At 43.8% G+C, this 17119-nt stretch overlaps 1 protein-coding gene across 10 annotated transcripts in view; it reads right to left on the reverse strand.

Annotated features, from left to right (window-relative positions):
* The window catches only part of BRSK2 (BR serine/threonine kinase 2), a 505761-nt gene that overhangs the window by 113723 nt on the left and 374919 nt on the right, over window positions 1-17119 (reverse strand). For all 10 annotated transcript variants that reach the window (XR_004000116.1, XR_004000114.1, XR_004000115.1 and 7 more), the window contains exon 5: window positions 776-892. Coding sequence is in view for 7 of the 10 variants with exons in the window: in XM_030560631.1 (XP_030416491.1) it covers window positions 776-892 (117 nt within the window). In the remaining 3 variants the exon portion in view is untranslated. The remainder of the gene's footprint in view (window positions 1-775; window positions 893-17119) is intronic.

Genomic DNA, 17119 nt, shown 5'->3' on the forward strand with positions numbered 1-17119 from the left:
ATTCCCACCCTATGTGTAACCATGCAAAACCCAACTACCTTCTACCCTGGTGCTATTAGTGAGCAAGCAGTGAAACTGTGGGGAGGATGAAGAAAAAGTGATGAGACTGAGATGTACAACAGACAGTTTGAGCAGGACACAAATTCCCTTACAAATAATTTTAATTTTTGTCCCCAGGTATTTTTTTTTTAAATCCACTCTTGATAAATGATCACTATTGTTTTTATCAATTTCCAGTTCCGCAAGAATATGATATGGCCAGTGAAAGAAGAGACAGGCCAACATTTTCAGCAGTGATGTGGATTTTCAGTGTTTCAGTTTTTGTGTCCCCCTGAGTCTCTTAAAAAAGCCTAATTTTCAGAAAATATTGAGTACTCACCCTCTGAAAACCAGGCCCCTTTAATGCATTCCAAGTTGGGCCTCTAAAAATTGAGGCACTCTAATCATTAGTCAGCTTTGAGGATATTGGTCTAGTTAACATATTTTATATATAGCTTATGGATTTACTACTGCACTGGGGAAATTCAAGCTTGATGTAAGCAACCACAACTGAAATCACTGGACTGCACAGCATATACATCTATAATCTCCCCTGTACACATATGCACGCACACACACATGTGTGAACCTCCCACCCCCTCTATCCTACAAATAAAATGTTAGCCCAAAGCTAGATGTGTCCATGTAAGTCTCTACTTGGGGAGAGAGAGTGAGTGGCTATTCCAAGAGTTCTCTGCCAATCTCCGATTTCTATTATAAAGTCTGAGCCACTCACCCACAGCTGGTTTCTAACAAGCTGTCCCCGACCTGCAGTGATGCCATTCCAAAGTCTGCTATACGGATATTGTTCTTTTCATCCAGCAGTAGGTTTTCTGGTTTTAAATCCCTGTGGCTGTGGAGAAAGGATTGGAACACGGGTTAAAAAAATTCAGAGCAGCTCCTTCTCCCCAGGATCTGTTTATTTCACTTCACACAAGTTCACTTTTCCCCTCCTGGGGCACAAGAATACATAGTGTCTGAGATGCAGTCTGTGGGATGCTGGAACCATTAACCAACCATTACTGACCCTCTGAGGGCCTGAACTTGCAGTGTCTGAAGAGGTGCTGAACATGTTTCAGCTCCTTTTGAAAGCAACAGAAATGCAGGGTACTCAGTTGGAGTGGGATCTCAGATGACATTTAAGGCTGGGATATCAGATACCAATTTGTGAGGCAGGAAACAGTAGTATCAACATGTTCTGTGAATGGCAGAAAATTCAGTGACTGATTTTCAGGAAAAGGAAGGCCACTGTATGCATTGCGCACCGCCTACAGAGCCTCACTTTAGGAGTTGCTTGCCAAGGCATGTGGCTGTGGGTAATTAGTTGGCATGAGGAATTCCTTTGAGCCCAGAATTTCACAAAACACTGGATCACAACACTTTTGAAAGCCTCTTTCCCATTTAACATTGACTGCCTTCCTATTTAGCAATAGGCAGGGCCGGCTCCAGGTTTTCTGCCACCCCAAGAGGCAAAAAAAACCCTGTGGCAGCACTATCATGCCGCTCCACTCTTCGGCGGATCCTTTGCTCCAAGAGGGACTCAGAGACCCGCCGCTGAATTGCTGCCAAAGACCTGGACGTGCTGCCCCAACCGCAGCCGGAGGGCCACCCCTTGGTATTGGCCGCCCCAAGCACCTACTTCTTTAGTTGGTGCCTGGAGCTGGCCCTGGCAATAGGGGATGGACAAGGTGGTGGTGAGCCTTGGACACTGGGTCATGATCCTCAGGTTGGGAACTCCTGCCATGGATAAAGGGTATAAATACCTCTCCTTCCTCTTCTCCTTTTCTCCCTTACCCATGCCTGGGGCAGTCATGGACCCATCATCTCCCTTTCATGTTAGCTAGCATAAGCACTTTTAAATAGCTCTTATATAGTATAGTATAGCAGTTAATTTTTAAAAATTTAGACACAAAATTTTGGTCAAAATTTGTGAGGTTTTTGTCTGCATTGTCATTTTTTAAAACTGTTGTTGAGTCATCAATATAGCAAATGCATCTTAACAACAACAACAACAAAAGGCAGCATTTATGAGGAATTCCTGTTGCCCCTCCATGATCTCTGCTTTGGGCCTGGGTGAGAAAACATCCAAATCTGAGAACTTAACTCCTCCTGCAGATAAGAGGGGCCCTTTCAATACCCAATCAGAAAATAAACCTGTTGGAACCTGTCAGGCAGGGGTGCTGAGAGCCATTGAATTAAACTGTAAGCCAGGGATTGGCAACCTTTGGCCCATGGCCCGCCAGGGTAAGCATCCTGGTGTGCTAGGCCGATTTGTTTATCTGCTGCGTCTGCAGGTTTGGCCGCGGTTTGCCGCTTCAGGCCAATGGGGGCTGCGGGAAATGGCATGGGCCAAGGGATGTGCCGGCTGCTGCTTCCGCAGCCCCCATTGGCCTGAAGTGGCGAACTGCAGCCAGTGGGAGCTGCGATCAGCCAAACCGGCGGACTTGGCAAGTAAGCAAACCAGCCAGGCCTGATAGGGTGCTCACCCTGGTGGGCCGCGTGCCAAAGGTTGTCAATCCCTGCTGTAAGCGATGTATATAACGGAAATCACTTCAAGTCAGGGGGTGCTGCATCACCCCCTGCACTCCTAGTTCCAGCACCTATGCTGTCAGGGGGTGAAACGAGTCAGCATGAGACAAAAAAAAGTCACGGTCAGCAAGGGTTAAGTGTTTTTTGACAAGAACTACAATCAGAAATCGAACAATAAAAACCCTAGCTTGAGAGTCGATCCAGTCCTGTGACTCTTAGGGTGGAACGTAACTTTCTCAAAGGCATTATCTTCCCTTTCCTCCCTTTATTAGACACTCATATAGTCCTGCTCATGGGAACAAGCACATGAGGAAGGGAAGTTAAGCACTTCCTGTTAACCCCTTGTTTAAAGAAAAGGGCAGTGCCCCTAGACGCTGTTGCAGAAACATAAAGTTCTTTATCTTAACATCAAGCCTTAAGCCCTCATTTTTAAAAGGGCCTAAAGGTTGGCCTCCAGTTTTGTACATATAATTAACATGCGCCATTTAGATGCCTTACAGTAGGGGCAAAAGGGTAATTAGATGCCTGAGCGGTAGCATTTATACCAGTAAATAATTGTATCTGACAATCTGGAGGGCACTTGGTAAATCAAACCCTTTGTGTATTAATCAAAGTCTCCTGGTGACCCGGGACACAAGAAGTATCAGACATGAAATAAATATTGGGATGAACATATGCTTTGGTCTGACATCTTCAAAACACTCTAAAGCTCGTGAATGACCAGTGAAAGCCCAGAAAAGAACCTTTGAATGCTGCCATTGAGGACAACAGTCCCTGAGAGATACAAGCTGATCATACATGTGCCAGGTCTGTACTGACGCAATGTGGGGAGGTTCCTGCCCTAACAGTTCAGCATAATAAAGGACACAGAATATAAGAGGCCCAGGTCTTCTAGTGAGCTATGGAAGTTGGATAACAATGAGATGGCAGTGCATTATTTGATTACTGTTCTCTAACTGGGATCCAGGATCGATCTCATCTTGCAACTGAATGCTGGGAAGGTTTCATCCAACAGGGGAGATGGATTAAAGGTTTCCTGTCTCAGCATTAGGGTATGGTGATGAGTGATAACAGTGCTTTGCAAAGTAAGTGGTGTTGATATAATGAAAGGTAACTGGAAACCTTTCAAAGCTCCAGGCAAACTATGTGTCCTTCTGCCTTTTGCAGTAGTTATCTTTGCATCAGTCCCAGAAATTGCTCTCACAGGACTGTTATTAAGGGCTAGTTATATGTAGGGTTGGCAGAACTCCATTTTTCTTTTTGGATAATTCTGACAGATAATATCAATGTTTATTTTCAAGCTTTTTTTTAGATTTTTATTTAAATTTTCACAGTTTTGGGACTGATGGGAATATCAGAAAATTATGTAATAAGAATAGACTTTGACATTCAAAAAGTAAAAATTTTGTGAACCATTCAAGCACAAATTGTCAATATCACACGTCAAAATATTCAGAGTAAGTATCCTTATATCAACAAATCATACCTTTTTTTTACTATTCATTCCCTAGTCCAGTGGTCTTGAACCTTTCCAGACTACTGTACCCCTTTCAGGAGTCTAATTCATCTTGTGTACCCCAAGTTACACCTCACTTAAAAACTACTTGCTTACAAAATCAGACATAAAAATACAAAGTCTCAGAGCACACTGTTACTGAAAAATTGCTGACTTGCTCATTTTTTCCATATAATTATAAAATAAATCAATTGGAATATAAATATTGTACTTACATTTCAGCGTGAAGTATATAGAGCAGTATAAACCAGTCATTGTCTGTATGAAATTTTAGTTTGTACTGACTTCACTAGTATTTTTTATGTAGCCTGTTGTAAAACTTGGACAAATATCTAGATGAGTTGATGTACTCCCAGGAAGACCTCCGTGTACCCCCAGGGGTACACAACCTCTGGGTTGAGAACCATTGCCCTAGTCCATTTGTGATAAGCCTAATTCAAAAGTCTATATTGTTGGATTTTCACTCTAAGAAGTTCTCAAGCAATGCTTTTCTCTCTTTACCTATCTGCAAATTTCAATTATAATTGATGGAAATATTTTTCTCTTGGTTTGTGTATGTAAGGTGAAATCGATGTTTACTGACATTTACTGGATAAAAATCGAATCCTTCCAAGTCTAGTTATATGCACAGAGGTTGGGGATGATCCTTTTTGTTAAATTTGGTCTATTATATCACTCATGAAGATGAGTGCACCAATAGCACTGGTAAGAATTAGGTTAGGGTCAGTGTGACCCTTAATCCCAAACTCTGCTATGCCTCCTAAATTCCAAACCCCTAGAACCTCTTCCTCATAACTATGTGTCATAGCTCTGGATTTTGTTATAGCTAGGTCAATATATTTCATTTTTGACCTGCATTAAACTACTATTCCAATCCTCTCTCTCCCCCTTCAGGGGATGCTATGCAGAAAGCATACAGATGTTTCATATGTTTGATAGGTTTTAATATATGAGTGGAATGATATATGAAAGAGCTCTACCTGCTGTTTGGTTGGATATGAACAATGTATGTCCAATATATAGAACATGTGCTGCTTATATATATTGTATATGCTTAAATGAATGAATGTAATGCTGGTAAAAGACTTGTAGGCTGAAATTCTGTGTTAATCGTAGATTTTTATTTTTTTACAGGAAAACTATTTGCAAACATGCTTTCAAATATTTTTCCTGTTTTTTAAAAATTCAAATTTTAAATTAAATTTAAACATTTAATTTTAACCAGCTCTACAGTTAATCAAAAATGGGAAAAAATGAAGTGAACATTTTCTCAATTTCTCTGCTATATTCACATTTTAAAATGTTAACATTCAGAATTTCATCAACATTTCAAAATTCAAAAAAAACTGACCAGCTCTGCTTCATTCACAGATGAGATGCACATTCAGCCTTCTCCCACAACTCCCTATCAACACACCTGAATCTGAACCAAAAGGATCACTCTCTAAGGGGAGAAGTTAATCTGTTATCTGTGCCTGTTAGGACCTTGGCCTTTGGCGAAGATGCCAATGACTGACAAATGTGATGGTGATTTCTCTAGGAAGTGTATTGGTATCACCACATTACATTAGCTACTGGAGAGCCTTCATGTGGTTATAACTGTGGGTCCCAATGACCTAGGCCAGATATGAGCTGGTGACTTAAGAACATAAGATTTAGGAGCATTTCTTAAGCTCGGACTCATACCCATTATGAGTGGTCCCATGATAAACAGTGAAGGAAATTTCAAGAAAATGATGTAGCAGAAGCAACTCATGCAAAAATTCTACCCTCTCCCCATGCCTCATATCTACCAGCCTTCCCAGTTCTATCACTTTTCACAATAGGAAGGAAATACAATATGAACTCTTAAGTCAGACTCATCCCCAGCCCCCTGGCAGTAAGATCTCTCCACAGAACCCTTGATAGCAGGGGAAGGTGAAGGGTGCCATCTATGAAAGAGGGTTCACTAGCGGCAGATACTCCCTCCTACCCCACTCCCATTGCTACTGGTTCCTCTCCTGCCTTCCCTAGGTTGGAAACAGTGGAAAGCTGGTGGGGTTATGGGGACTGTATCACTATTATCCACAACTTGGACTTTATTTTTTAAATTAGATCAATCAGAAAAATTAGACGCCTCTGAAATAGCAAAAAAACAATAATAATGTGCCCCTCATTTTCATTAGGGACATGCAGGGGGAAGAGGAAGAAAGAAAGCTACCATGCTCTGCCCCTTCCTCCTCAGGCATGTGAGACCTACCCACTATGGCGGCTTTCGTGAATTTGCCTTGCAGCGGTACCCAATGCATTGCAATGGAGAATTCAGTCCCCTCTTCTGCAGCTGCCCTGATAAAGCCATAGCGGGATGGCCCATGCCACAGCTGGCACTTTGGAAACCATTGCCTGGGACCTCTGGGGATGGGGTAGTGCGAGTGTGAAAGGGGACCCTAACTGGCAACAAGATTGTCTCAAACAATTGCTTTGCTCCAGACACCAGGCAAAATAACATCAAGGGAAATTACTGGCCCTGATTCTCTCCTGTGCCAAGATACACTCAGAAGAGGAGAGAGGGAGGAGCTGTCAGGGAGCCATGCATTCACATGCCCCAGCCCTGGCCCGGACCTAAGCCTGTTGAGAATTATAGTTGAGGAGCTTTGCTCCCCGCTGTTCGTTCCTCATCCAGTTACATTCTTTCCTTCCCTTAATATGCCCCTAAGCTAGAGTGGGGGTGGTTGGCATAGAGGTTGCCTCTACCTCCTTTATACCAGTTATTCTGGTTGTTTAGTAGAAGCCCCACTCATGGATCAGGCTCCTACTGTGCTGAGCACTGTACACACATATAACAAACAGACAAGCCCTGCCCCAAGTGAGAACTCCCCTCTACCAGGAACAATTCTCAGCTATCCATATGATGTCCCTTTTGTACTGCTCCGGCAGCATTAAGGGGATAGAACTGAGGCTGAGAATCTGGACCACAATTGCAGGGCTGGAATTGTTGCCACTGGAAACGGGACACCTACTCTGCATTTGCATTCCCCATCCTTGCTATCATCAGCTCCTCTAAATGCCAAGGTTAGAAATGAGAGGGCATGTGGAACAGGGGATGTCTGTTATAATTTGCCGAAGAACCCAGCAGCCTGGACGGCCTAACACATTAATATTCACCAGAACTCTCTTGTGCCAAAATGAAACAAAACTCCACCACATGTGATAATTACTTGGTGTTTAATGGAACATTGCCGAATAAATGAACTTAATTTGGTCCCCTTCCAGCTCATCTCTCTGACTCCGTGTCTTACACGACCTGCTTCACCTCTTCGCTCTGCAGGTGAAGTGAGGACTCCATTGTTCCAGAGGCTGAAATGCCCTCAGGCATTTCTCCACATTGGCTGGAAAGAAGGATTAAAGAAAGCCGCCTCTTTGGTGAACAAGCAGAGAAAATCCCCCCCACAGAGTGCTGCATATGTCGAGAAGGAAAATGAAAGAGAGAGATGCAGCAGGGCACGACTTAAAGCTTGGTATAGTCCCCTCCAGGATGGCAGTATAATGTCCTGAGCCCCTCAGCCAAGACAGTGGAGCAAGCAGCCTGCTACTACAGCTTGAATAAGGCAAAACGTTTGGAAGGAGTGTATGTAGATTGGAAAAAGAGAGAGAGAGTCACTAACCAAGCGATCACAAGGAGGGTACACAGTGTCTGACAGTCTGCAAGGTACTGCTGTAACACACACACATATACATACACACAGACAAACACACACACGCACAAAGACTCATGCTCCAGAACGTCTGTTAGTCTATAAGGTGCCACAGGATTCTTTGCTGCTTTTACAGATCCAGACTAACATGGCTACCCCTTTGACTCCATTTGTGAGGTATCTGCTCTCCTACTCTCTGAAAACCAACTCATCTGTACTGCAGGCAGCAGCAGCATATGGGCGACACTGGGTTTAATTTACACCTCTTACTGTCACCGGGGGCAGACAGCAGACACCTCTTACTGTCACCGGGGGCAGACAGCAGATCTTGGAGGTAAAGACAGATTTGGAATATTGGGCCCAGTGGAGCTATGCCAATTTACACTAGCTGATGAACTGGCCCATGATTTTTAAGTGATTTTGGAGCTGAAACATTCATATCGGTTTCTATGACAACCCCGTTTGGTTCCCAGATTTCTAACCCAAGATACCCTTTAATTGGAGAAATTGCAGGTCATTTGTAATACTCAAAATCTTAGCCTCTTTGCAAATGCTTTTCCCACTGACCCCAAACCCCAGTGAAGTTAGACCACAGAATAACTGTCCAACAATATACCTTTAAAAAGTGCCTAGTATGCTGTTGAGGCTATATGAATAAGTTATTAAATAATAATTAATAATAATGAGAAACATCATTTTTTATTTACACGAGCATCAAAACCCTTTTCATCTCATTTTCCATTGCTCCTGGAAACTTAATAATGACTCAACAGCTACTGTAAATTTGAGATTTGTATGTGTACCTATGTTTCTATACACAGAAAAATCTTTGGTTTCTGTTAATTAAGATTGCTCTGTTCTACTTTACTAACAATTTCAAGCTCTGTAAAATTAGTAGATACAGTTCAGGTCAGAAATAAAAGGATAACTTTTAACATATATTCATAGATTTTTTTAAGGTCAGACTCAACCATTAAACCATCTAGTCTGACCTCACTCAGTTCTGCCCGTAATAAGTAGATGTGCATGACCTTCTTGCATTCAGGGCAGTTTTTTCAAGAAGGAAACATGTTAAAAGTTGTTCTCTTTTCTTCAAAAAAAGCATCTCTTCAAAGTTGTTAAGTATGCCTACATTTAACACATCTCCTCCTTGTATTTATGCTGGAGTGCAGTGAGGCAGATGACTCCCGCGCCCAGGCAGGGTTAAGAAGCAATCAGCACCAACCTGCCACACCCCTGCGGCCTGTCAGGCCTTGATGTGAGCCCTTAAAAGGGAGAACTCAGTGCAGTAGTGGGGGCATGCTGAAGCAAGCAAAGTCCTCAGAGCTTCCAGATGAGGGTCCTGTGGCACTAACTGATCTACGGCTTGTGAACGCCACCTACCCAAGCTCTCTGAGGAAGAAGACTACCAGGCTGGTTTTCTTTGTTGAAATCCCTGCTCCCCACCCTGTGATTAAACCCTAACCTTTTCGCACACTGAGGAGTGGGACCTGAGACTGTCTGTGAGGCCTGAGAGACTGCTGCCCTCTCCCTTGCACAAGGAAGTGGGTCGGGGAAATATTTTCCATTTCATTGGGCTGCTTTATATCCCCCTAAAGGGGGTGGACTCAAAGGCACAGCTGACGGGTTGTACTGCATCTCTCAGAACCAGACCACAGGGCTGTGGCTGACCAGAGAATGACACAAGAGGTAAGCGAGGTGCCTGCTCTCACCCCAAAGTGGCAACTTTGAGGCGTTAACCTTCAGCACAGAGTTAAGGTTACATAGTAGTTTTTAAAGCCTTGTGTGCAGGGCCAGATTTCCAATTAGGCACAGCAGACACATGTCTTGGGGCATCTAAAAGTTAAAAATGGGTTAAAAGTTAAAAAGTTAATACATACAGCTCCTCTGTAGGCGGCTGGGCTCGTAGCACGGGTTGGTGGCCGCCAAGCGTGTGGGGCTGGAGCAGGGTGAGCATCCGAGTCAGCCCTCATGGGGGCGCTGTGAGCTGTGGCCAGGTGGGGCGGCTGCTGAAGGTGCTGGGAGTGTCCCAGCCCCTTCCCAATCTTGTCTGCCTCGCTACCTCCACCCTGTGCCAGGGAAGGGCGTGGCCAGCATTCCATTCACTTGCACGGGCAGAGACAGAGTGCAGCTGCGGTGCTGGGCTGCAGGAGGGACAGAAGACACCTGGGGACTGCTTGCAGTGGGGAGAGGTACAGTGTCCACCTTGTGCCTTGCCTAGGGCAGGTGGGCTGTGCCTTAGCTCAGGCTGGGAGCGCCATGCGTGGCGGAGGGTCTCGTGCCTTCCCGAGGAGGCTGTGTTATATTTCTTTTTGTTTAATTTATTATGGAAAACATGAAGGTCAGCTGTAGGCAGGGGGCCACTGAAGATGCTGTGCCTAGAGGTGCGTAAGGTGTAAATCCAGCCCTGCTTGTGTGTTGACAAAGAGTTGTACGAGGAAGGCAATAATAGGTAAGAGTTGATCCATTTTATCTTGCTTTCACTCAAGAAATGGAAGTTTGGTTGTTGACTTTAACTGTGTATTTGTAGCTTTTCAGTCTGTGAGGAAAATGGTATTAAAGTAGAACAGAGAAACCTTAACTAACATTAAACAAACCGTGCAAACTGGAGCTGAAATGTGAAATGCAATTAATATAGGGCCTTACAAAGAATCATGGTAAAGTAGTGAACACAAAGGCTGCAGTGCGAGTTTGACTATTGAGAAATGTCGACATTAGATCACAGGCGGACACAGCAACTGAGCAAATCTGTTGTCATGTGTAAAATGCACAGGACACTACCTACCAAAGAACGTCATCATTGGTTGACGTGGTGTTTTCAACGTGCCAATGTTGAAGTCAATGTCAACATTTAAGTAAATAAGGCCACTGGAATTTGACAGACTTGCTGGCATGTACACACATAGGTTGCTGCTGAGTAAATAACACCATCATATTGTTAATGCAGCAGTCGGTGAATCTGCTGTCATGGACAGACAGATTGCTGCTGAGCAAACAATGTTGCCATATCATTCACACTGCATTTTCAAACTGGCACAGCTCAAATCAAATAGGAAACAAAATCATTTTTTTCTGAAACATTCCAACATGGAAAAAAATACAAATGTGGTATTTGTGTAAAGGGAAGCTATCCACATCCAAAGTTTAGAGTAGAATCTTCATGTGTATTCTTCGCAAAAGGGTTCTGGAAGAGAGTGAGGCATTAGGGACTTCGTTTAAAAATCCATCTGTTTTTATTTCCAAAATATATTTAAATATCTGACTCCTCTACATGTCACAAAGTGCACAGAAAATTAAAAGCCTCCCTACAGTCTATTTTCTATGTGTGCAGCAGATACTCCCATTCTTTCACCCATTAAACATAAATTCTCTCATGCAACATGAAAACTGGCTTACCTATTATATCATTATATGTAGATGCATGCATACTGTACCATCATATATTCTCTATTCATATGTGTGTGTCTGTGTGTGTGTGTCCGTACGTGCATATATAGAGTGAAAGCACATATAAAATGCTCCACAGAGTGGTGCGGCATAAACATTTTATCAGCATGAGTGTTAGAAATGTCTCCTTCCTTCACGAGCTCTGAGTAAGGCTGTGATTCTTTACAGAAGTCGCAACAGTCACGGATTCCGTGACTTTCTGCGCCCTCCATGACTTCCGCAGCAGCTGGTGCGGCTGATTTCAGGGCCCCAAGCAGCTGGCCCCAGGGTCAACTGATTGGGCACACCACGGCCAGCCGCACCAGCCACTGGTGGGGCGACCTCAGGCAGCTGGTTCTGGGGACCATGTGAGCTGCAGCTGGTCCTGGTGACCACCCGAGCAGCAGCAGTCCCAGAGCAGCTGGAGAAACGGCCCCAGAGGTACCCAGAGGTGGTCTGGAGAGCAGTGCCCGGGAGCAACAGCTGGGGGGCAGACAACAGCTGGGGGGCAGACAACTGGAGCAGGCCCCCCTGTCATAAACAGATAGCTAAGGGTTAATGTCTCTTTCACCTGAAGCACCTGACCAGAGGACCAATCAGGAAACCGGATTTTTTCAACTCTGGGTGGAGGGAAGTTTGTGTCTGAGTCTTTGTTTTCTGGCTGCCTGCTTTCTCTGAGCTTTGGAGAAGTAGTTTCTACTTTCTAGTCTTCTATTTCTAAGTGTATGGACAAAGAGATCAGATAGTAAGTTATATGGTTTCTTTTCTTTGGTATTTGCATGAATATAAGTGCTGGAGTGCTTTGATTTGTATTCTTTTTGAATAAGGCTGTTTTATTCAATATTCTTTTAAGCAATTGACCCTGTATTTCATCACCTTAATACAGAGAGACCATTTGTATGTATTTTTCTTTCTTTTTATATAAAGCTTTCTTTTAAGACCTGTTGGAGTTTTCTTTACTTCAGGGAAATTGAGTCTGTACTCACCAGGGAATTGGTGGGAGGAAGAAATCGGGGGGGAGATCTGTGTGTGTTGAATTTGCTAGCCTGATTTTGCATTCCCTCTGGGTGAAGAGGAAAGTGCTTTTGTTTCCAGGACTGGAAACGGAGAGGGGGAGTCACTCTGGTTGGATTCACAGAGCTTGTGTCTGTGTATCTCTCCAGGAGCACCTGGAGGGGGGAAGGGAAAAAGGATTATTTCCCTTTGTTGTGAGACTCAAGGGATTTGGGTCTTGGGGTCCCCAGGGAAGGTTTTTCAGGGGGACCAGAGTGCCCCAAAACACTAATTTTTTGGGTGATGGCAGCAAGTACCAGGTCCAAGCTGGTAGCTAAGCTTGGAGGTTTTCATGCTAACCCCCATATTTTGGACGCTAAGGTCCAAATCTGGGACTAAGGTTATGACACCCCCCCCAGCAAGGGCCCCCTGGAGCAGCAGGGGCCCAGAAGTAGAGATTTAGTCATGGGTATTTTTGGTAAAAGTCATGTACAGGTCATGGTCTGTGAATTTTTACTTATTGTCCGTGACCTGTCCATGAATTTTACCAAAAATATCCATGACTAAATCTCAGCCTTAGTTATGAATGAATTGTACAGGTTACCCCAAACAAGTGCCAATATTCTGTCTGTGCTCTGTATTTTACAGAAAGAACACTATTTTAGTAATTATTTATAGAATCTTTATTTATAGAATTTATAGAATCTTACTTTTTTTTTAGTAGTACCATTTTTCATATTCTCCCACCAGTAAGGAGAGCTGTAAATCATAATGTCACAATGGCAAGATCTGATATCTTGCAACTATTGGAGGCTAGAAGCAAGAGCTGTGTATCCCAGTGGAAAGCTGTCAATTTCCCTTTTTCCAGTGGTACAGCACCTGCATTGTACTCCTGAAGGGCAGTGAGATGTGCAACTTTAAACTGGTCACTGTGCAATACTAAATATTCCCCTCCACAGACCTCAGCCCAGTGTAGTTTGGGGGACAATTCTACATTTCAGAAGAAAAAGGGGAAATTTGTTTCAGATTGATTGAAAATATAAACGAGAATAACTGAAGCTCAGAGATTTGGTATGTTTAGACTAAGATGGATGAGTGGGCAGAGCGTAGGCGAAACAGTCACAAGATGCGTGTCCAATTAAATTGAAAATAGGGCCATCACGTCCACATACAGGGTGTCATAACATTTCTTCCCAGATCTGGGCCTTAGCGTCCAAAATATGGGTGTTAGCAGGAAAACCTCCAAGCTTAGTTACCAGCTTGGACCTGGTAATTGCTGCCACCAGCTAAGAATTATACAGTGCCCAGCTCACTGTGGTCTCCCCAAAACCTTCCCTGGGGACCCCCAGACTCAGATGCCTTGAGTCTTACAACAAAGGGAAATTACCCCCCCCCTTGTTTCCTTGGTACTTCCTCCCAGGCTCCCCTCCCTGGACAACCCTAGGAGATTCCCTGCTTCCAGTCCTGGAAACACAAGTACCAAGAGATCTAATCTCTCCCCCTCACCCAGAGGGTATGCAAAGTCAGGCTTAGTAAATCTAACACAAAGAGATTTTCCCCTTGACTTCTTCCTCCCACCAATTCCCTGGTGAGCTGCAGACTCAGTTCCCTGGAGTCCCCACTAAAGAAAAACTCCAACAGCTCTTAAAAAGAAAGCTTTATATAAAAAGAGTGAAAAAGGACATAATATATAGTCTCTGTATCAAGGTGGCAATATACAGAGTCAATTGCTTAAAGGAAAAAAATGAATAAACAGCCTTATCCAAAAAGAATACAATTTAACACATTCCAGCAACTACACACATGTAAATACAAAAGAAAACAATATAAACCTATTGTCTTACTATCCTTGTACTTACAATTTGGAAACAGAAGATTAGAAAGCCAGGAGATAGAAAAATCACTTTCAGAGCTGAGAGGGTCAGACCCAAGACAAAGAACAAAGAACTCACACCCAAAACTTCCCTCCACCCAGATTTGAAAAAGTCTTGATTCCTGATTAGTCCTTTGGTCAGGTGTTGTTTGTTACCCCTTTCCAGGTGAAAGAGACATTAACCCTTAGCTATCTGTTTATGACACAGGGCTATATGGTAGCATTCAGTCATAAGCCCAACATGAGAGGCAGTGTGGAGTGGCACCAGAGAGACAATGCCCTTGGCAACACTAGCAAGCACACTCTCTCTATGCATGGGGTGTGCACATTTTGTGCTAGCCATTAGGCTGGCCCAGAAAGTGTGACAGCCCTACTCCATGGATTGGTGCAAAGCTGGGGCAGGGCCCTTCACCTCTGCTGTAGCGCTTTAGTGAAGATGCTATTACGAGCTTCTTCCATCGGCATAGTTAATCCACCTCGCCAAGAGCTGGTAGCTATGTTGACGGGAGACGCTGTCCGGTCAACGTAGGACTATCCACACCTGGGTTGGAGCAGTATAACTATGTCACTCAGTGGAGTGGTTAAGTTTGTACGTAGATGAGGCCATAGTCATCTCTGCTTCTTGAGGACAACCCTGATTTCTCACAAACCCTCCCTTCCTGTTAATAAAAGAATACTGCAGTATTCTACACACCGTTCCAGCTCACAGTGCTCTCACAAGAGCTTTTGGTGCCATTACTGTGAATCCTGAAGTATTACTTTTATAATGTCCCTTTCCCCACCCTACCAGTGGGAAGGATACAAAGCAAAGTAAAACAAGGCTCCTATTCATTGCCTTAGCTCCCACCCGGCCATCCTCCCCGTGTCACACACTTTAGCATGAGCCCCCTCTGCATACACCAGCAGACAGCCTCAGGCAATGAAAGAAGAGGCTCTAGTAATTGTCATTTATCAATATTCATACAGACCCTCAAACCCTCCTCGTGCCCTCCTGGAAAAAAAAAGCCAAACCAAAATAAAAATAAAAATAAAATGAAATAATAATCCTGCTGCTCACTACCAGAGGGAATTTCCTCTCAATGTCACCACTGCGCTGTGCAGTAATTGGCATTATCAGTTATCTCTGAAGCTTAATAAGGTTTGCCATGGGCCCTTTTCTGTAATCATATTTTTTATTTGTCAGCTCACAAGATACAGACACCAAATAGGAGCCTGACCAAAAGTAAAACCCAACACACACAAAAAACCCAACTCAGACCAATCACAACATTGGTTGGTGATGTCACATACGGCCAATCAGGAATCTTTTAGCTGTTCTCTCTTATTTCCTTCCAGATTCTGTTCTCTCTGCAGTCTTTGCTTTTTCTAAATGGAAGGGTGCTCCTCCGGGGAAAAGCTCAGACTGGAGTAGCTGTGAACTCCCCCATGGTCAGAGCTCCTATATAATTTCCTACAGTGACTGTGGCTGGGACTAGAGTAACTGGGAGGTCCCACACAGTCAGTGGCCAAGGTGTTCAAAAGTGACTACTGATTTTAGGGGTCCTACCTGAGGCCCCTTACAGGACCCTGGTTTTCAGAGTGGTGGCTCAGCACCTGCTGAACACAAGCTCCCTTTAAAGTGTTTCAAAGTAGGCAGCCAAGGTCATTAGTCACTTTTGAAAAACGTGGTCAGTGCTGCTATGACATTTCACTGACTCTTGAAGCTAGGGGAGCAGGGAGCTCCCACATGCCAATGGTCCTGTGCCATTTCCTGCACTCCTGAGCGGGGCTATAAGTAGAGTCGCTGTGAATTCTCCCACAGCCAACCCTACTACAAAATCCAAGCTGGGAGAAGCTCCAAGCTCCCACTACTCTCCCATTAAAAAAAATAAATGGGAACAGAAAGCTTATACTGATTTTAAATAACATTAAAACAAACATAAGCAAATTACAAATCCATTTTGTTCCTTGCTGGGGCTGTTTCCTTGAAAACCCTTCATCAGATAAAAGGCAATTTCTGCCTGTAGTTGAAGGCACAGCTCCCCCCGCATCAATGGCCACTGTGGGGAAACCCTTACAGAGTTTCTCATCCAGGAATCCTGAGCCATTAATAAATTCAAAGCAGTGAAAGAAGAACTTACCAGGACTCTGAAGAAACTGTAAACCTTAAGAATTTCTCTGTGCTTGGTTGCTCCCTCCTGGGGGTGGTGGAAGAAAAGGTGGCATGATATTGGGTGGGGGGCACAGAGCTATCAATCTATTCTGCTAGCATGCTAGAGGCACTCACATCCAGTCATTAGCCAAAGGAGAAGCCTTCATTACTCAGTGTGGTCATAACTGGATAACCCGGCTGATGAGATGATTTATCATCTTGCTGCCCTGCGACAGGGCAAGGTCAAGCTTCGTTGCTTAGGAAAGCACATTAAATTATTATATATTTACAAACCTGATTTTTAAAAAACCTTTGGTGGTGACTGCTCAGACTCTCGCATCTCAGGAGCTGCACGGTTCTCATACTGACCAGGGAGGAGGAGGTGCTCCTGATCCACTGTCATTTGACTCTGCACTGACAGTGGTAGAGTAGGGGTTGGGGAGATCACAGAAACAGACTCACTTCTTAACAAGAAGGATATTGCCTCAACACGCACACGTGTTGAAGACGGTAGCTGGAGATCCTTAAAAGAGGCACTCACCATCCCTTGAAAATTCGCTAGAGACCCTTAATTCTCCAGAATTACTTACTCTTTCTATGGCCTCAGCCCTCCTCTCAGCTTTGTTTATTAAAGGCAGACACCAGAAGGCATTTGTCCATCTATCTACCTGCACTACACTTGTCACAGTAGTACCTAATTGCCAGTAGATACATATACATTCCCACAAGAGTCATCCGAAGACCACAAACATCTGTATGTTAATATGCGTTTGAATTATTAAATTAATTACCATCAGTTGTGTTTGCATCTTTTTTGTGTGTGCTTCCTGTGAATATTCGAGCGAATGAATTTACCAGCAGCAATATTTGTGGAGACTGTCAATTATAAGAGAATAATGGAGAATATTTGCAGAATATAAATTCTGAATTTGTAAATG

Source organism: Gopherus evgoodei, chromosome 4 (genome assembly GCF_007399415.2).
Source record: "Gopherus evgoodei ecotype Sinaloan lineage chromosome 4, rGopEvg1_v1.p, whole genome shotgun sequence".
Lineage (NCBI taxonomy): Eukaryota > Metazoa > Chordata > Testudines > Testudinidae > Gopherus > Gopherus evgoodei.